Source organism: Carassius carassius, chromosome 50, assembly GCF_963082965.1.
Source record: "Carassius carassius chromosome 50, fCarCar2.1, whole genome shotgun sequence".
In the NCBI taxonomy this organism is placed as follows: domain Eukaryota; kingdom Metazoa; phylum Chordata; class Actinopteri; order Cypriniformes; family Cyprinidae; genus Carassius; species Carassius carassius.
The window spans coordinates 18,102,759-18,124,440 of NC_081804.1; the positions used below are offsets into that span (position 1 = coordinate 18,102,759).

A 21,682-nucleotide genomic window follows, 5' to 3' on the forward strand; every position below is an offset into this window, starting at 1 on the left:
ATGCCAGAACAAATCTTGCAGGGAATAGCGGCGTAATGTGCTTAGACAGTAGAGAAAACAGAGTATTGAACAAAACACAGCAACGGTCTGATTTACTCTTTGGCCTGTATTAAAATTGTATCGAAAAGCTGAAATGCAGGCTGTCAGGTTTAGACTCTTAAAACAGTAATTTATGAGTTAAGTCAAGGGGAAATGGCATATTGAAGTCAGAAAGTGGGCGGGACCTCCACTTCCGTGTGACAGGCTCTACGCACAGATCGGCATTCGCTTTTATACTTACGTCAAAAACTCGTCGTAAGTTCTCATTCCGTCGGCATCGACACGCGCTCGGCGTAACTCAAATAAGGCAGAAGCGAGCTGTCAGTCAAAGGACATTTAAATGGCTACACCGTGCAAGAACTGTACAGTCGCTCGCGCTGTCATGGAATAAATAACTTCATTCTTATTTCACCCCCGTTAATTTAATAGCGGTTTGCTTTTCTTGTATCGCAAACAAAGAAACAAATCACTCGTATATTTCTACATCTACGCGCTCACGAAAAGCCCCAAAAATGAGCGAGGAAGAAGATACGTTGGTAAAAACTAGACATGCATTTGAAGAACTGTGTCGAGCTCTGAATATGGATGAGGAGTCGAGTAACGAGGCATGGAGGAGTTATGAAAATATCAGCAAAAATTACACCCTGGAGGTAAAGCGAGCTCATAATATAGGCTACAGGCCCAGTGCACGCATCTATAAACGCAAATATGCATGCATTCAGTAGTATTCATTTCGAATGGACGTTAACATCTTATTTCTATGATTTGTGTACAAATTATGCGCTTTAACGTGTCAAAGAATGTTTAAATATGTGTATGTGCACATTACGCATTCGACCTGAGTGCATAATGCGCGTGAGAGGCTGAGTTACGTGTGACATCATCAGCGGCTTTATCTGAATGAACACCTTTAAAGCCAAACGATCATAATAATGTACAGTGAGGTCAAGCTCTGCTTGTAGGTTGTTTTAAGGCTAATACGTAAAAATACATCTGCACCGCTTATAGGACATAAGTATGTCACCTTATTGTGCTTGTGCAGAAATGTAAAATATATATATATATATAAACATTACAGCATTGATACTGTATGGTGCAGTTACAGTAAATGGTAAAAGCACGATTTCTGTCAAATACCATGTTACAGAATTATTATTATCCATGCTACTTTTAAGAATCCAGTTCTATTTCCATGGTACATATCCAACATGGTCAACCAACCCAGGTAGCACACATACATCTGCAAGATACGTCTGTCTATTAAAGATTGCTTCATCTGGAAAGCATTTTATAGATGTCTGTAAGATGTTTTACATGCATTCTAAATCATAAAGACATCTAATAAACGTCTGTTTGACATCTGATAAGATGTCCTATAGACGTACTATATTGCAGGTGAGCAAATACTCTAAAAAAATATGTCTTGCAGAGGTAAATGCAGACATCAAATAGACGTTTCCATGATGTACGTCTGCTAGCAGGGAAGAAAGATATTTTGGTTGTCTCAGAAACCTTCATGCAACTTTCTGAGAATATTATTTTATGTTTGGGCCTTAAAAGAACACTCTTGTAACCAAATAAGAACTAAATGCTGTTGTTAGAGGAACCATCTGTGTTTACCGGGTATCTGTTTTAGCATGGTAATATGAGGGTAATACTGTTTGGTTAGCGTAGGCTAATTGTAGCTAAAGCTGTTTTATATGGTGTCTGTGTGTCTCAGGGCAGTGAACTGCACTGGTTGGCATGTGCTCTGTATGTGGCGTGCCGCTCATCGGTGCCCACTATAGGTAAAGGCACAGCCGAGGGCAACTATGTGTCCCTGACCCGGATACTGCGCTCTTCACAACAGAGGTCAGTGACAGATTGATTTATATTGTTATTAATATAGTTAGAGTTAAATAGGTATAAAAGACACAGTTCAGTGGTTGTTGCACATACACACACACACACACACACAGAGAGAGAGACATGTTTTGATGTTCCCAAGACAACTTAAAGATCAGCTGGGGATTTAAAGAGCTGCATTTCTGCTTGTAATGTGCTTGTAGCTTCTTGCTTGTAAGCCACAGAGAACAGATGGAGTGCATACGGTTGTGTAATGTTACTATTAAATAATCAACATAAGAGAATATAAGGTCATTTTTATATTATAGTCTTAAAAATAATATCCATACAGTACATGGCTAATGCCTAAATACCAGAAGTATATGATATGTTAAAACATGCATAGCTCTTATATCAACCCCAAATCAAAAGTAATAAATGAAGCATGCTGTGATGAATTTGTGGTCTTCCTAAAAAAAGGAATTCATCTTGTTTATGCTAAATATAATTTTAGTCACACTTAGTTTTTTAAGAGTCGTTGGTACAGTGTAATTACACATATACGTCCTCAGAAAAATAATTTAACATCATGTATAGGTTTGGGTTTAGGGTTAGGTTTTACTGTGAATTGCTGGCGATTATGCATCAAATATTGAAATTATGCACCGATTATGCACCTTAAATTTGAATATATATTTGAACTGAAATAGTAAAATATTGCTAACAGTCAGTTTATATGCTCCTTAACAATAGGTTATTGTAGATAAAATATTGAGTTGGGGGGGGTTGACAAGAATTTTATGTTGTGATAAATATTTTTTTAGTTGCAGTGTGTTTGGTTAGTAACACAGTTGATGTTTTGCAGACATTAGAAAAATAATATAATATTTTTTATATATAACTTTAATACATTCTTTTTATTATTTTGCACTAAAGACACACAAAAAATATACACTGCAAAAACTGTATTTCATTGATTATTTCTGTGATATTAATATGCTGAGAAATATGTTAAAATGTGATTTTTGTGAAGACAGTTGTTAGAAAGTAATATAATAACCATAAATGGACATGAAACTTGCCCTGAAATGTAGAATGACTCATGTGTAACAAGGACTCATTAACATGAAGTTTTCCAAAATTGCTTAGGGTTATTGTAATATACTGTGCTGTACTGAGGTTTAAATAACGTGATTTTACATTTCAGCCTGATTGAGTTTTTCAGTAAGATGAAGAAATGGCAGGACATGGCCAGCCTGCCCAAGGAGTTCCAGCAGAGCACTGAGAAACTAGAGAGGAACTTCACCGTCACCTCCGTCATCTTTAAGAAATACGTACCCTTGTTCAAAGACATCTTCAAGGCGCCCACAGATGAATTACCCAGAACGCACCGAGGCAGGAAACAGAGGTACTTCAACCTGACCTGTCCACTTCATGTTTTGTGAAGCACATGGTCATATGATAAATAATATCAGGACAGGTCACTGGAGATCCATATAGACCTGATTTGTATTTGACACCGTGACTGAGAATTAAAATGTGACACGTTGCATAAAAAATACTGGATGATGGAAACAAACGGCTCTACCCTGTATTGAGTGTTTCTGAGAAGCCTGTGCTGACAGATCTTTCCTCTGTCCTCAGACGACATCCCTGCACCGTCACTGAGGTCTTCAACTTCTGCTGGATCCTGTTCATACATGCTAAAGGTAAAGAGTTCTTTAACATGCCATACATTTACAGGCCATATTCCACATGTTCTTTGTTTCCTGAAGTCCTCGTACACTGTAACGTTAATAACAGCCTTCAGACTGGTAAAAAGCATGCATGTCTTTAAATACTGTAACTCAGAATTGCAATGTGGAAGTTCAGAATTGAATGAAAGCTTCAACTTCTCTCACTTGTTGTTATACCCAAACGTCTGGGGTCCATAGTGGTGGGCATAGATTAATTTTTTTTTATCTAGATTAATCTCACTGTAATCTTGGAATTAATATAGATTAATCTAGATTAAAATGGCTCATTTGAATTCTGCCGAAGGCATTCAGAATATGTGTGCTACCCAAATAAAATAATGACTAAAAGTAACGTTTAGTCTTTGAGAACAGGTTTCTCAAGCCAGGTGGTGCATAGACCAGGGGTTCATCTCCTGTTTCCAAAATGCATCAAAAACTGCTTGAGAAATCTGTAAACTAATTCCACATTGCACAAGGTGCAAACAACCTTACGCCTGTTTCACACATACTCCGTATGCGTTTCGTATTTTTTTACGCACCCATGTTAACGGATTCCAGCGTTCACACGGTTGCGGTCCGTCAGTGCGTTCCAGGAGCGTTGCGTCTGCAGCAGTGCAGCAATCGTTTACATACTGAGTAGCGAACTGCAAACACGTCCTGTGTGAAAGCTCAACATACATAACGCACACGGACTGTATACGCACTGACGACGGATATGTGTGAAACAGGCGTGCGTCTTGTCGAGGTTTCCATTGGGAAGCTTCTTAAAAAAAAAAAAAAATTCCCTGAAGCAAACCCGGCGGCATCTTAGCTGCATCCATGTTAGCACATCACGTTTGATGTGGTAATTTCACAGTAGGCATACAAACAGGTTCAAAGACTCGTTCTCGCCCCCTACAGTGCAATTCGGCTAGTAATACATCCGCGCTAAAATATCAAGGTGAAAGTCATCATAGCTCGCATAGTATAGATCCAGCTCCCAACCCAACTTTGAAAATAGATTAACGGCGATATTATTTATCGCCCGATAAGAGTCTCACGTTAACGCAGCACGTTAACGCCGATAACGGCCCACCGCTAATGTATATATATATACTGACCCCACACTTTTGAACAGTTGGCTACATACAACAAACTATAAAATAGCAGCAGTATTAGTACTGTTTCTTATTTCTGACTTAAAGGTAGAGATTGCTGCTGTACCTTTAAGAGTTCTATATGCAGATGACCTCCAGTGACTGGTAGCCCTCACATACTGACACAGTTTATACTGAACAAACAATGTTGATATGTAAACGGACATAGTAATGGCATCATCATAAAGCCTTTCAAGTGCTTTTTTTGTAATTTCAGTAAATATTTGGGGTGGATTGGCAAGGGACTTCTGATTGTTAGATCATGTTTGCATAGTACATCACATATATATTTCATAAGAACAAGAAAAAAATCAATTTTATTTCTACTTGATAGGTGCTTAACATGACGTAGTCCACAAAGCAGCTTTTTGCAGTTTCATAGTTTCAGCATTTATCTGCTGGACTTTTACGTTTTTATGGATCTTTACGCTAAATAACGTTGGACTGAGGGAAGAAAGGCTGGACAGAAGGTGACGTTAGAGAGGAGCTGCTGTAAGGAGAGAGGAGGAGGTGCAGTGTTTCATGGGATTGTTCCTCCTGAAGTGTCCCTCAAGAGTCTGACAGAAGGACAGGCCGTCATTGGCTGAGAGCGCAGAGAGCTTGATCATGTGACCTGTGCTCATTATGTGGGCCTGTGCAGGCATGTTTGATCCGGTCAGGGGCCAGCAGAGACAGAGCACTTCCTCACACACATCAACACAAGCCCATCACTTCGTTTAATGCTGTGGCTGAAGTTGGCTTGTTGAATGATTGAGCTGCAAGATCAGACATGCTGCAATAGGATCTCATTTATATTAAGAAATATAAAACTAGGGGATTCAGTTTCACTCATGTACTGTATACTGAACAGAAATGTAATGTAATTACATTGTATGTAATTATACATTATAAATTATTATTATTATTATTATCAGGAGATATAAGAAATGTTTTTTGATGATTAAATTCTATCATTAATGTATTATTATTTTTTAAATTGTTGTTATTATTATTATTTTCTTTTAATTATTGAAACAAAATGTATCACATCTTGAAACTTGACCTGAATATGGTCTTAAATGTTTTCCTGAGATTCACCTGATTTGTAATATTTACACTTATTTACTCCCTTCATCTTGAGAAACAAATAAACAATTTTATCTGGAAACATTTACTTAGTTCCTGTTCCTCGGCCACAGTTTTTTTTTCAAATAATCTTTTGAGCAATTCATGAATGATTCATTTGTAAATCTTTATGAACTGTGCTATTATTGATGCCATATAATAATAATGTTCCTGTGGCTCAGTGATAGAGCATTGCATTGACAGCGCAAGGTTGTGGGTTCGATTCCCAGGGAACGTGTGTTAGGTAAAAAATGTTAGCCTGAATACAATGTTAGTCGCTTTGGATAAAAGCGTCTGCTAAATGCATAAGTTTAATTTAATATGATTTTGCACGCAATTAGCAATGCATGAAGCTCAAACCTAAATTGAGCTTGCATTCCTTTTTATATGGGTATATTCTGAGAAAATATAAAAATATTTAAGAAGCAAATTGTGAAAGTCAAGCCTAAAAAGCAGAGAGCAGCAGAGCAAGAGGACACCGACTGAGTGCATTATTTCCTCGTGTGCTGCGTGCGTCACTTAACATAGCAACCAGCCCAGATGACAAGTCAGGACTTGTCTGTGTTTGAGCGGGCCACTGGGGCAGATCTGTGTCCCTCTATATCCCGTCCTGGAGGAAAATCCCTCATTCTGCAGAACTCAATGCAGGGAAAAGAGCCTGCTGCTGTTTAAAGATCAAAAGTCATGTTATTTGAGGAATGAAGTAAGAAACTGCATGTAAGTACCAAGTGCAGCAAACTTAATTCAGCTTAACTTGACATTGTGTTTTATTGTGCACTGGAAATCTGATGTATAGTATAATGTGAAAAGTGCATGTTTTCTGGCCTGCGTGTAGCATGCATTCAGGTGAGTGACAGTTAGATTCTTATCTTGGAAAGTAATCTAGAAAATAAAAACATATTTTTTATATTTGTTTGTAATATATAAGTCAAGTAGTTTCCAGTTAAGCTCAAAATCACTGTTGATTTCATTCTTCACACTTTAAATGGAAGGGATTTAATTGAATGCATTGCATTGTGGGATACAGTATTCAGTGCAATTTTCCACTGTAACCTAAATTTGTTATCTGGTTGAGATTGATTTGAGATTTGTTATTACTGTATATCGCTTTATCGGCTTGATGTTTTGCATTGTACAGGCTGGTACTGTAACTCTTGAAATTAATTAGACAGGAAATGATAAATCCAGGCATTGTGGCCTAACAGCACATGTTGATTTTTTTGCAGACTTTTCCTGTTGTTGCAGTAACGTTGGCCACCTGTCTGCTTGATATATGTTTTTAGAGTGATCGGCTGTGTTTTCCTGCTCAAGATTATTGCGCTCGGCTCTTTTCCGTAACACATTTGAAAGATTGTTTAGTTTAGTTTCACATTCATAGCAAAGTATAAAGGTTCCAACCATAACCAACAAGGTTTTTACAGTCAATTGTCATTAGAGACCCTGGTAGAACCACCACTAAACCCTCATTTATTATTATTATTTACATTTCTATCACATAATTTAATTTTTTTTCTCCTCTGGCCTGTAGGTAACTTCCCAATGATCAGTGATGATCTGGTGAACTCTTATCATCTGCTCCTGTGTGCTCTGGATCTGGTTTACTACAACGCTCTCCTTTGCTCTAGTCGTAAAGATCTGCTCAACCCATCTTTTAAAGGTCCCACACAGCATTTATTCTTCTTAAAAACCAAAATGAGACATTTCTTTTGGGATCAGACGTCCAGACAGAAGGAGATCACAGAAGGTCAAACAAACATTGGTTTGTCCTCGTTTTGTGTGCAGGGCTGCCTGAGGACTTCAACAGTAAAGATTATAAGCCCGGCCCGGGTTCATTATGTTTCATAGAGAAGCTGTGTGAGCTTCATGATGGGCTGGTGCTGGAGGCCAAAGGAGCAAAGGAGCATTTCTGGAAACCCTTCATCAAGAAACTCTTTGAGCGCAAGGTACTGGAAATACACTAGATATACAGTATGATTGACACTCTTGGGCTTTTTGCTCAACAAGGCTGCATTTGTCAAAATTACAATAAAAACAATATATAAAAGCAGTATAATATAGTTTCAATTTTAATATCTTTAAAATGTATTTTATTCATATCTTCAGTCTTCAGTGTCACATGATCCTTCAGAAATCATTATAATATGCTGATTTCTTAAATCAGTTCACCCAGATATAATGTTATTTGAGTGTATCCAAATACACTACCATTATATTAAATATAATGTTACAAAAGATTTCTGTTTAAAAAAAATGCTGTTCATTGAACTTTATATTCATCAAAGAATCCTGACAAAAAATGTTTCCACAACAAAAGGGAAGTTTTAACCACTGAACACGAATCATTTTTTACCATTTTTACTGTATTGTTGTATTGGTTGGCATAATAGACTTCTTTTAAAAACCTTAATCTTAATTATTTAGAAATTCAGAGTTTACTCTAAATATTCAGAATATTTAATGTTAAACATGTTAAATGTGTTGCAAATTATATTTCATGCTTTCTTTAAACTGGCTTTTATAATTGTAACATTTATTATTGTTATTATGTCTTTATTAAAATAGTTTGGCAAAGTATATGCAACATTTCCTACCTTTTCTCTCTCACAGGTTTTGAAAGGGAAAGAAGACACGCTGACAGGGTTTTTAGAGCCAGTGAATTTTGGTGACAGTCTGTGAGTGTCTCTTTTCAGTTCAACACTTACTTCACATGAGGCTGCTCAAACGTTTCTCCTGTAGTTCACGATACCCTCGATCTGGTTTCTTCAGTGCTTCTCTGAACCGTGTGTATGAGGAACACGTGTTATCGTCTGGTTCTCTGGATGAGAGGATATTTCTGGGAGAAGCGGCCAGAGAAGACATTGGCACCCCAGGACCTTGTTTGTGTGAAGGGACAGAGAACCAGGAACGACTGACCAACCTCCTCCAGAACTCAATGACGGTATGTATGCCCAACAAACATAAATACACATAAAAATAATTCTCAACAATGAGCAGTGATGTAATCAGTAAACATGTGTTTGTTTCACAGGCATCTGCTCTGAAAGTGTCCACTCCTTTGACTGGAAGGAGGTACGTGCCAGAGAGCAGCGTGGGTACCCCCGTTTCCACAGCGATCCAGAGTGTGGGCCGTTTGCACACTCTGCTGACAGGATTCAGATACAGACCCAGCATGAGACTCAGAGACATATTCAGGTGAGGGCATATTACCTTTTGTGTTAGTCACTATCTGCTACATATTTCATTAAACTGCCAGAGAGTCCAGTAAAACTGTGATTCCAGAGTCCAGTAATATTTTGATTCCAGAGAGTCCAGTAAAAATGTGATTCCAGAGTCCAGTAAAACTGTAATTCCAGAGAGTCCAGTAAAACTGTTCTTCCAGGGTCCAGTAATATTTTGATTCCAGAGAGTCCAGTAAAAATGTGATTCCAGAGTCCAGTAAAACTGTGATTCCAGAGAGTCCAGTAAAACTGTTCTTCCAGGGTCCAGTAATATTTTGATTCCAGAGAGTCCAGTAAAAATGTGATTCCAGAGTCCAGTAAAACTGTAATTCCAGAGTCCAGTAATATTTTGATTCCAGAGAGTCCAGTAAAACTGTGATTCCAGAGTCCAGTAAAACTGTAATTCCAGAGAGTCCAGTAAAACTGTAATTCCAGAAAGTCCAGTAAAACTGTAATTCCAGAGTCCAGTAATATTTTGATTCCAGAGAGTCCAGTAAAACTGTGATTCCAGAGTCCAGTAAAACTGTAATTCCAGAGAGTCCAGTAAAACTATTCTTCCAGAGTCCAGTAATATTTTGATTCCAGAGAGTCCAGTAAAACTGTGATTCCAGAGTCCAGTAAAACTGTAATTCCAGAGAGTCCTGAATCTTATGTGTAATCAGTCCAATGGAAGGGCGAGGCGTCATGGGCAGGAGGCATAGCGACCAGGAAACTATAAAAACATGTGAGGTGGAACCGGCGTCATCTTCTAGGAATGAAGCAAGTGCTCGCAGGGTTTCCGGAAGTATGGCCTTGAGATGCAGCGTCCCATTCCCTCTGGGAACCAGGGTTACATACATAACCTGGAGATGTTCCCCTTCAGGACCTTGAGCTGCATCTGAAGACACTTTGGGAATGAGAATGCCCACGCCTCCAGACTTGCAAATCCCTGCCTAGTGTGGAAGAGCACAACTAAGACGGGAGTAAAGGGAGCCAGAAGTGGCTAAAGTAAGCTGAATCAGCTGTCCCAAAGGCCAACTTCTGGAGGAGTGAGCCTTGACCCCCAAAGGAGAGGGGAGATCAGAGGACTCAAGGCTATGGACTAGCATTTTAAACCACCACTTATTATAAGCTTCTCTGGCTGGAGGCCTCGGCCTCAGCACACCGCGGAGGGAACGTGTAACTAGAGGGTGTCTTCCCACTGAATGGCCACAGAGAGGGGCGTGGTAGGGCACAATGACCAGCACATAGACCTTCAGGGGGAGTGGGTTAACCCTGTGGATAACCGGGCCTGCAAGGAACTTCAACCAGGCAGTTAACTGAGTCGAGCTGGCGGTCTTCGCACCAAGAATTGAAAAGTTTCCACTTCAAGTCGTACAGTGTCCTCATAGAGGGAGCTCTGGATAGGAGGATGGTCTCAATAACCTCTAAGAGACCGGAAGCTATGAGCTGTGCCCCCTCAGGTGACACAGCCATAACTTCCACAGCTCTGTAAGGGGGTGGAATATCATGCCCTCCACCTGTGAGAGGAGGAGATCCCTCCTGATGGAAATCTCCCATGGAGTGCCGTCGAGGAGAGAAATCAGGTCCAAGAATCATACTCAGCCCGGCCAGAGTGGGGCTACTAGCTGAAGATGGACCCCATCCCAGCGCATTCTCTCCAGAACTCCGTACAGACGAAGCCTCGGCCACGTCTGTATCATAGTCCAGCCCCAGAGTCAGAGAGAACCAAAAGGGACAGTGCTATGTAGGGCTGTCAATGAATATTCTAAATTCGAGCATATATTCGAATAGTTTACAAAAAATGAATTTCGAAGGTGAAAATTAATATTCGAATAAAAAAAAATGTGGAAAAAAACACCCGCGGTAGTAGAGGCATGGCTGTCTGTTTTGCGAGTGGGCTCGCTAGCGCCTGAGCGTTCAGGGACAGGTCACAGGAGTCACATTGTCTGGCACAGCGTCAATGTTGAAAGTTGACGCGTCTTGCATGGAAGATGGCAGAAAGTGCGGAGCACAACTCGACCACAGCAGAGAAAGCGATACTGACTGAATAGATATTGCATAAATAAAGGATAAATTCACTGCTTCCAATGGATTGATTATTTACTGTTTCATGTCAAGGGAAAGTTCCATGTTTACCACAGCACAGCTCGCTCGGAGCGTTCAATGTCAGTTCTTTATGCTGTAAAACATCAATTAATATTAATAATATTTGTTTCAATCACTGAATGAAGCCTGCTATATTTGGGACAAGAGTCGCGACCTTAAATTGCTTGCACAAAACTCTTGATCAGCACTCAAAATGTGTTTGTTCATTTAAACCGTAAGAGAGCGTGAGGGTGAGGGCTTGGCCATTAGTTGATTTACTTTTGTGTAAGTAATACGTTGTCAAATATGTTGAAACTTAAATAGACTACCTATACAAGTAGTTATGTCTCTTTGTATTCATTTGTCCTGTTATTGACATAATGCGTGTCATTGACAAATGCGTATCCATTCCCCAGGCCTCGACCCCTGCCTTGACAGGATGTCTGCTCCTATATTGACAGGAATATGTAATGCTTTCAGTAAAAGGAGTTTGCCCTGGGACCACACAAGGATCTGGTGTGCTAGTTTGTACAAACTGTGTGAGCACAGACCCCCTTGGTGGTTGATTTAAGAGACGACTGCTGTGTAGTCTGTGCGCACCAACACATAGCAATATCTTAGATCTGGGAGGAAATTGATTCAATGCTCGAAATATGACGCAGTGGTGCAGTACCAGCTGTAGGACCTGAACTCTGCTAAACAAGGAGGGACCACCTCAATGACCTCCGTCCTCAGAGAGTGTCTACTTCTGTTACATTACCAGAGCCTGCTCGGGACCCACCAGAGCGTATGCAAATGCATATGCAAAACCCATGAGCACAGCTGCCACTCTGCCTCGACGAAAGCGAAGCCGACACTGTGAGAAATGCTAGTGAAAGCTCCCTCATCAAAGAGAGCCCTCTGAGAGCGAAGCAGTAACAAAAACACTTGCAACTTTTGGGAGGGGGGGCAGTCAGCTCCCTCAAGTTCTGACTCTGTGTGCTTCTCTCCCAAACAGACAACACACAAACTGTGTGTGTGCCCACACGGAATATAGCACAGGCAGTCTGCTCACCCAAATGCTTCTTTTGACTGAAACTTTGACATAATGGAGCTTATAAGTGGACAAACAACACTAAATAAGACTCACAAACAGATAGTGACTGACACACACACACACACACACACACACAGAGAGAGCACTTGCTGAATGACAAAAAAGCTGATGCCGGTTCCACCTCACATGCTTTTATAGCTTCCTGGTTGTTACGTCACCCGCCTATGACATCTTGCCCTTCCATTGGACTGATTACACATACGATTCAGAGCGTGGTCATGCTGGGGGTGTTCCTCAAAGTGTCTTCAGATGCAGCTCGAGTTCCTAAAGGGGAACTGTGATCCGTAGATGCGGCAATATGACATCACACAGCCGAGGCAAGGCCTGACCAATGTGGCAATGCGGGTCTTACGCAATACTGCCCATATAACAGTCGGCAGCGCATAGCGCTCGTGAACTCAGAATTCCCCTCAGTGCCCTGATTTGACTATACCGACAACAGCCTTGCTTGCAAGGCGGGGACCTCCAGGTTGTAGAACCTGATAAATGTAGACGGCGAGGCCCAACCTGCCGCCATACATATATCCTGCAAGGAGATCCCAGTAGACCACGCCCACGACGAGGCGACGCCTCTTGTGAAGTGTGCTCTGATGCCCAACGGGCACTGAAGGCCCCTGGAAGCGTAAGCTAACGCTATGGCGTCAACTATCCATCTGGATAGAGTCTGTCTCGAAACAGCCATTCCCTTGGAACGTCCACCGAACGAGACAAACAGCTGCTCCGTCTGCCGAAAGGCAGCAGAGCGAGACACATAAGATCTTAAAACCCTGACAGGGCAAAGAAGACTCGAGTCTCCATCCTCCCCTGACACCGGCAGGGCAGACAGGGCAATAACCTGAGCCCGAAACGGTGTGTTGAGGGATTTCGGCACATAACCGTGCCTAGGTTTGAGTATGACCCTTGAGTCATTGGGCCCAAACTCCAAGCACGACTGGCTCACCGAGAGCGCGTGCAAATCACCCACACGCTTCACAGAAGCGAGAGCCAACAAGAATACTGTCTTGAACGACAGATGCTGAAGGCTAACCGATTGGATAGGCTCAAAAGGGGGACCCTTCATGGCCTCCAAAACCGCCGCGAGGTCCCACATAGGGACTGACGGAGGTCTGGGAGGATTCAGCCTCCTAGCTCCTCTGAGGAACCGGATGACTAAATCGTTCCTTCCTATTGACTGACCGGACGCCGTTTCAGAAAACGCCGCGATGGCCGCCACATAAACTTTGAGCGTGGATGGGGCTCTGCCCTTATCCAACAGCTCCTGTAGGAAGGAGAGGACCTCCGCCACCTCACAACTAAGGGGTGAATAACCTCGAGCTGTGCACCAGCTGGAGAACACCGACCACTTCGAGGCATACAGACGTCGTGTCGACGGAGCTCTAGCCTGAGTGATGGTATTTAGCACTCCCACTGCGAGATCAGTGGGTAACCGTTGAGCGCCCACACATGGAGGGACCACAACTCCGGTTGAGGGTGCCAAATCGAGCCCCTGGCCTGCGAGAGGAGGTCCCTCCTCAACGGTACCGGCCACGGGGCGACATCTGCTAACTGCATCAAATCTGGGAACCATGGTTGGTTCTTCCAAAGAGGTGCTACAAGCAGTATTGAACATCTCGTTTCTCTCAACCGTTCTATCACCTGCGGAAGGAGGGAGACGGGAGGGAACGCATAAAGTGGGCAGCACGGCCATCTCCGTGACAGCGCGCTTTCGTTCTTGGAAAAGAACGCGGGGCAGTGAGCGTTTTCGTGGGACGTAAAGAGGTCCACCTCCGCCATGCCAAATCTCTCCCACAACAGCCGGACTGTTTGCGGGTGTAGAGACCATTCGCCCGTAGGAACATTGCCTCTGGACAGCCTTTCTGGACCCAGATTCTGCAGTCCAGGCACATGCACTGCTCTCAGCGAGCGCACGTTGCGCTGAGCCCAAACCAGGAGGCGTTCCGTCAGCCTGCACAGGTTTCAGGACCCGAGACCGCCCTGGCGATTTATGTAGGACACCACGGACATGTTGTCCGCACGGACTACGACGTGGTGATCCTTGATTTGGGGACAAAAGCGCGTCAGCGCGTTCTCCACTGCCAGCATTTCCAGGCAGTTGATATGATGGAGCTTTTCCCGTTCTGACCATAGGCCAAAGGACGGTCTGCCTTCGAGCAGCGCTCCCCATCCCGAGGTGGAGGCGTCCGTCGACACCATTTTCACACTCGGGGAAGTCCCCAGGCTTACACCTGATCGGTACCAGCCGTTCGCTGTCCAAGGTGCTAGAGCCGCAACACAGCTCTGATCGACCTTGAAATGCAGCCGGCCAGACGCCCACGCTCTGCGCGGCACCCGAGCCTTCAGCCAGAACTGCAGGGGGCGCATGCGGAGCAGGCCCAGCCGCAGAACCGGAGATGATGAGGCTATGAGACCCAGCATCTTTTGACAGTGTTTGAGCGACACGGTTGCGCCGCAGCGGAAAGAACTCGCTGCGCGCTGAATGCCCATCGCGCGCTGTGGTGACAGCCGCGCCGTCATGGAACACGAGTTCAGAACTATACCCAGAAACAGGATCGTCTAACTGGGGTTCAGCGAACTCTTCGCCCAATTGACACTGAGGCCGAGCTTCTCGAGGTGATCGAGTAAAACGGCCCTGTGGTCCACGAGCTCCGCTCGTGATCGGGCCAGAACCAGCCAGTCGTCCAAATAATTCAGCACTCGTATGCCTCTGAGTTTGAGAGGAGGGAGCACTGCATCAATGCACCTCGTAAATGTACGAGGAGCCACGGAGGACTGTAAACTGGTAAAGCTCAGGAAGAAATGAGGCGGGCTTTGAGAAGTACGCTCATCCGAAAGGGAAATACCATCCAGCCGGGAACGAGAGGGGGGGCGCTGGTGCAAACCACTCGCTGCCGAGACTCATCGCGGCCAACACGAGCATTCGGCCCGGCTCCTTCTCGATGTCAGCTCGTCTGCTGGGCTTCTGAGCAGAAGGCGCGAGATCCTCGGAGCTCGCCCAGCCCTCACTGCCCGAAGCTAGCAGAGAGCGCGTGTCCTATTCCCCCGATGCGGCCCTGAGATCGACTTCCTCGGACGTCGCGCCGGGCAAACAGCGGGCGCTGCCCACCGGGAAGCGATGCAGGGGGGGCCGGTGAAGCAGGGCGAACCGGCGAGCTCGGTTGAGCTGAAGACGGTTCCGGAATCCACTGGAAGCAATGCTTTTACGGCGCCTCAGCGCAGCGGAGAATGCAGGCTCAGAGAAAAAGGCCAGGCAAGTCCTCAGAGTCACCATGGCAACAGCTCGCAGTGGGGGCATCCCCCGTCAGCGAGCGCGAGCGCTGCATGATCTTCACCCAGGCAGGAGACACAGATGACGTACCGGTCTCCCTCGCTGAGTGGGGCTCTGACGAGCCGCAGGAAGACATCTTAAAAAAGACGCGAGCTCTTTTACGAGTGTGTGTCGCAGGGTGAACACACACACACACATAAAGAACAGCTTGAATATAACAGAATTGAAAGGAAATAGGCGCCGGATAGCACAGCAGGAACGGCAGTGGAAGGCGGCGATGCCAGCAGCTTCAGAATGGCTCATCCTGCTGATGTGCTTTCTCAGACGGCGCTTGCTTCCTCTGTGATCCAGCGATGCGTGAGCTTCGCTGAAGAGATGAAAAATCAGGTGAGTCAGCCTTTTCGAGCTCCTTTTATAGGTTGGGCCACACCCGTTTCGGCGGGAAGTGGCAGGAAGGGCGCAAAGCGCCCTTATTGGTCTGATGTTGCATCAGCCCGTGCTCGATAGGCTGTGCAGTTGCCGCAGAACAAGCCAATGAGCGAACGAGCCGTCTCGCCTATGGCTGTGTACTGCTGCAAATGCGCTTTACAAAAATACAAAATTAAGGATAATTTTTTGCTTCAGTATTTCGTGAAAAGAGACTTTTCCCGTAGCGTCTTAGCTAAGACGCAGTACGAGAGAGCTCTCGTAAGAGAACTGTGATTCCAGAGTCTAGTAATATTGTGTTTCCAGAGAGTGTAGTAATAAATGTGTTATTATCCAGTAAAACTGTGATCCAGAGAGTCCAGTAAATCTGTGATTCCAGAGAGTCCAGCAAAACGGTGATTCCAATACATTGTTTGTCCAATAAATTGACATAATTCCAGATATTTCCATGAGAGCCCAGTAAATCTGACTCCAGAGAGTCCAGTAAAATGTTGATTCCAGAAAGTTGTTTGTCCAGTGATTCCAATGAATTGTGATTTCATTATACTTCACTACTCCATTTAGCTCCCATTCCATTGTTTCCAGTGAACTGTGATCTCACTAAAATGTGTTACCAGTGATTATTCAACTCTGTAATTCAGTGTTCCACTTATAATGCCAGTCAAATGTGAAACCAGATGATCAAGGAAACTGATTCCAGTGATTCCAAGGAATTGTGAACTCAGTAAAAAGTGATAATAGTGTTTAATTGAATCGTGATACAAATAAAATGTGATACCACTGTTTCCAGTAAAATGTGACACAAGTTATTCCTGTGAAATCTGATACTAAAAGTTGCAGTGAACTAGGATTCTAGTGATTGTGATTGCAGTGATTACAGTGATCACTGGTATTTTCTGTTTAAAAAACACAGATCATGTGTAAGAGACCCCAGCGAGTCCATAGCAGCCAGACTGAAGGAGATGTCAGAGATTTTTCTTAAGAATTATGAGGGAACAGGAGAGGAAAACAAGAGTCTGGCAAGAGGTGTGCATCTTCATGCTTCCTTATGTCATATTTTTCTCATTTTCTTTAATTTGTAGTTCATTTGTAGTTTCCCACAATACAGACACTGATCATTTGTTGATTTATCAAATAATTTGGGCCATCCTTTTCCACAGATGTTGCAGTGAAGTATTTTTGCTTGGCTGAAGCACTTTATTACAAATCACTGGAAGTGATCATCAACCAGGAGAAGAAACGGCTTGGAGACATGGACCTGTCTGTAGGTGTCATCTTCCTACAAATCTCACTATTTGTCTTAAATAAGCCATGAATAGAATGTATACCCTACAGCAAAACTACTGAATATAAGCAGCACACTTTAGATAATTCTGTCTGCTGAATGTTTTATCATGCGTCTCAGGGCATTCTAGAGCAGGATTTACTTCACCGATCACTGATCGTCTGCTGCCTGGAGATCGTCATCTTCTCATATCGACCACCGGGAGAGTTTCCCAGAGTCCTGCAAATCTTTGACCTTCCTGCTTATCATTTTTATAAGGTAACTGAATATCGAGAAAGAAAATAACCTTGATAATTGTATGCATTCATTCACAAGAGCCTCTCTATCTCACTCACAGGTGATTGAGTTGTTGGTACGGGCGGAGGAAGGTCTTTTCCGGGAGGTGGTCAAACATCTGAACCATGTTGAGGAGCAGGTATTAGAATCTTTGGCGTGGAAAGGAAATTCCCCACTTTGGGAGAGCATCCGAGAGGCCAAGAACTGCGTTCCTGCCTGCCAGGAGGTCAGAACAATATAACTGCTTATAACCACATAAACAAGATCAATGATGTTTGCTGTCCCTTGTGAAAAAAGATATTTTTTTAAATAGTAAATGGATAATGCACTTTTAAAGAATATACTTATGTGCAAAATGAATTACAGGTAATGCCTCCTCAACATCTGGAAAACAGTTCAGGAAACAACACACACACTCCCAGCAAGAGTGGGTTCAGCAGTAATATCTCAGTAAAAGGTATTTTACTTTGAATTAAACAAGCACTGTGATTGAATACAATATTTTTTTCCCATTGATTTATTTAAACAAACTAAATGTGCATATTTTAATATGTTGTTTCTTTTCTTCCTATGGGAGTTTCTCCATCACCTACATCTCTCCATGACCGTTACAACTCGACTCCTACTGGTACGGCCTGTCGCCGCCTCTTCGTTGACGGAGATTCAACCTCTGAGCCTGCTCAACCTGTTAAAGTGGCACAGCCATCTCTGGTCAGCCCCATCCCAGCTGGACAGACTGTGGTCACCATGGCAACAGCAACAGTCACAGCAAACAATGGCCAGACGGTCACCATACCGGTCCAAGGTGCAAAATAATCTGTTATCATCATTTATCATCAGTACCTTTATGTGTCTGTTATTAAGTTTAAAAAATGCTACTCTGAGCAATCTAAACAAATTCTTCGACTTAAAAAGAAAAGGACTGCTACTGTGAGCACGTAAGATATGCTGCTGCTCCATGAATAGACATACATAAATCCCTAAGCACATCTAGGCAGGTGGTGCTGGGGGAGGTGGAGGGTTTCAGGGCTTAAAGCAAACACTGAATCAGAATAAAAGTTGAGCAAGCATTCTCATTGGTTGCAGAATGAACAGAGGCCAATCAGCTGGTGCCAGTGTAGAGTTCCTGACTGAGCTAGATATATACTAGAGTACTAAGTTATTAACCCAACAATAGCGGGGTCAGTTAATTTTTTCGAAGTGGGCCGCGCAAACATATGTGTTTGGTTGTGTGGGCCGCGAGTTGAAAAAGGTTGGGAACCACTGTACTAGATAAATAAAATATTAAAATTAAGTCATATAATATACATTTTCTTAAATTACACAAAAAAAGTTAATTTCCACAGACAGAATATGGTATCTTACAATTATAATTTTGATTCTTAAAGTTTTTTAACTGTTTGCAGGGATAGCAAATGAAAGCGGTGGGATCACATTTATCCCGGTGCAAGTGAGCGTGACAGGTCAGAGTGGGGGGGCTCTGCCAACCCTCAGTGCCCAGGCTCTGACAGGTACCCTGACTGCCCAGCAGCTGACGGCAACACCCACAGGCACAGTCCAGAACAACCCCAGCCCTGCCAAACCAGACAGGAAGAGTCCTCAGCAGGGAACACCCACCAAACAAGCACAAAAGACTGGCTCCCTCTGCCTTTTCTTCCGCAAGGTACAGTGAGATCTGTTCTTCTGAATCCCTCCACCTCCCCCAGCACCACCTGTCTACATGTTAGAGGTGCCTATTTATGCAGTAGCAGCATATCTAACATGTTCCCAGTAGTGTGTCTATTGGCAGTAGCAAGCAGCAGCAATGTGTGTAGCAGATCTAGTCCACCAAAACCCCAAAATCAATAGATGTCATTCAACCCTAAATAATTTCCCCCATCAGGTATATCACCTTGCTAGTGTGCGTCTCAGAGACTTGTGTGCTAAATTGGACATTAGCACAGATTTGCGCAGGAAAATCTGGACATGTTTTGAGTATTCACTAGTGCACTGCACTGACCTCATGATGGACCGACATCTGGACCAGCTCCTCATGTGTGCCATCTATGTCATGACTAAGGTATTTAAACATAATTTATCAAACAAACGTTATAGCCATTTATATTGGTATTAAATATTGGTGTATCTATATGTAACTGGTCACATTCTAGATTTGTAATTAAAGTACAGATTAACGTATGTAAATCTTGGTTGCGTGTTACAGTATTTCAAAAGAGCAAGAAAAATGGCTGCTTTAATGTTTTTGTTAATTGTTCAGGTGACGAAAGAGGACAAGTCCTTTCAGAACATCATGAAGTGCTACAGATCTCAACCTCAGGCCAGCAGCAGTGTGAGTGTGACTTCAGCGCATGTGTAAAACAATCACAAAGATGATAAACATATTAATAAAGATGACAATGGTATCTCAGGTATACAGGAGCGTGCTGATCTCTGGAAGAAAGAGATGCCACTCAGGAAACAGTGAAAACACCCACAGACAGTGCTCACCCACAGAGGGAGGACAAGAACAAGGTAAGACACATGTTACAGAGCTTTTGTCACTGGACTGTCTGCTGTTTTGGTAGTTCTTTAATTTACACACCCACAGAATCGCATGATGCACCCACTAGAATCCAGTGAATAGTAAATCCAGTGATAAAACAATGCAGACATAGTGCAAACAAACACCACTAACAGCAGCCGTGCATTTTATTCTTAGTGAATGTTTTCCAGATGTTTTGTTCTGTGTTCGAGCCCTTGAACCCATATGATGCATTCTGGTCTGTTTTTGACCCAGAAGAGATAGGCTACAGTGGTATTGCTGTAGTTCATGTAAAATGAGAAATGTAAAAAAACATGTGAAACGTTTGCACATGCACTCATTATTGATCATATACAGCATGTTGTTAGTTGAAAAAAATATTTTTGTTATGACTGTATTATTTAATTCCACCAGGTCCAAACCGCCCCAGGAATGCAGAAATCATTTGAAGGTTGTTAATTCATTACAATAACTCCCTGTTATTCTGCTTTCCAGGCAGCGGTGAGAGCAGTCCCGTGTCCATGCGCTCCAGCAGCACTCTGCCCATTCCCCAGCCCAGCAGCACCCCATCCACCCCGACCCGGGCCTCTGGGGTCCCCCAAGAGCAGGAGGAGGAGAGGGGAGACCTCATCTGTTTCTACAACAACGTCTACATCAAACAGATCAAACAGTTCGCTCTGCGTTACTCCAGCAACTCGCCGAAAAATGGGGTAAATGTGTCCGGTTTTCTGTGTTACTGTGGTCTCAAGTCAAGTTACCTTTATTTCTATAACACTTTATAAAATACAAATTTTCAAAACAGCTTCACAGTAATAAACAGGAGACAAATTCAAATTCTGCTTTAAAGCAGCTGTCAAAAGATATTGTGAGTTCAGTGTTGATTCAGATTTAGAGCTGTAGATGTGTGTGTGTTTGCAGGCTGAAGCTCCGCCCCTCTGTCCGTATCCGTCTGTCCGCATCGGCTCTCCACGCCGGGTGCTCCTTTCCAACAATCACTCCATCTACATCTCTCCACACAAGACCGGCAGCCCAATTACTCCTCGAGACAAGATCTTCTACTACGTCAGCTCAAGCCCATCCAATGTAAAATAATTAAATATAATAAAAAAACTCCTTTTCAGATTCACTCTTCAGATTCATCAAAATTATCACTTTATCTCACAGCGGCTGCGAGAGATTAACAGCATGATCCGAACGGGCGAGACGCCCACCAAGAAGCGAAGTATCGCCCTGGAGGAAGAGCAGCAGTCTCCCGCCAAAAGGCTCTGCCAGGAGAATCAGACGGCTCTGCTCAGACGCCTGCAGGATGTGGCCAACGACCGAAGCTCCTCCCACTGATGAGTCCACAGCATCAACACCCGTAAAGATACAAGTCACCCACAATACCCACGCTATGCTCCTAGTGTCGGTGTTGTGGACTGACAACTGTATTTACTCACAGACGTGGGTCTCAAAATGTCCTGTCCACACAACAGCTTATGATAGAGGATTGAATACTGTCTGTTTGAGTCTGCAACTGAAGTCAAGCTTGTATTCTATAGAGCATGACCAGCGGTTCTGGAAGTAAAAATAATCTGTACAGAAAATTACATCAATTAAAGAGTCGCAGTGAAAAAATTGTGTCAAAGGAGCACTGGGCTCCACCCACTCCCATGAAGCACCGCAGATTTGTAATTGGGACAGTGCTAT

The 21,682-nt window shown here is 43.3% G+C and overlaps 1 protein-coding gene across 1 annotated transcript; it reads left to right on the top strand.

Annotated features, from left to right (window-relative positions):
- Positions 1-360: 360 nt before the first annotated feature.
- Positions 361-21,424, top strand: rbl2 (retinoblastoma-like 2 (p130)). The gene is made up of 22 exons (XM_059546240.1): positions 361-689; positions 1,760-1,890; positions 3,071-3,271; positions 3,508-3,572; positions 7,368-7,496; positions 7,622-7,782; positions 8,447-8,511; positions 8,606-8,777; positions 8,868-9,031; positions 16,825-16,937; positions 17,072-17,175; positions 17,317-17,454; positions 17,534-17,698; positions 17,839-17,923; positions 18,032-18,277; positions 18,879-19,135; positions 19,355-19,531; positions 19,730-19,801; positions 19,881-19,983; positions 20,489-20,703; positions 20,912-21,076; positions 21,158-21,424. Exons 1-22 carry the CDS (start codon positions 552-554, stop codon positions 21,329-21,331), a joined length of 3,240 nt encoding a protein of 1,079 aa, XP_059402223.1. The 5' UTR covers positions 361-551; the 3' UTR covers positions 21,332-21,424.
- Positions 21,425-21,682: the final 258 nt, after the last annotated feature.

Coding starts and splice junctions, on each gene's coding strand:
- rbl2 (XM_059546240.1), top strand. CDS start 552: ATGAGCGAGGAAGAAGATACGTTGGTAAAAACTAGACATGCATTTGAA. Junction 19,136..19,354: donor TCTGCCTTTTCTTCCGCAAG/GTACAGTGAGAT, acceptor TTCCCCCATCAG/GTATATCACCTTGCTAGTGT. Junction 19,802..19,880: donor AACCTCAGGCCAGCAGCAGT/GTGAGTGTGACT, acceptor ATGGTATCTCAG/GTATACAGGAGCGTGCTGAT.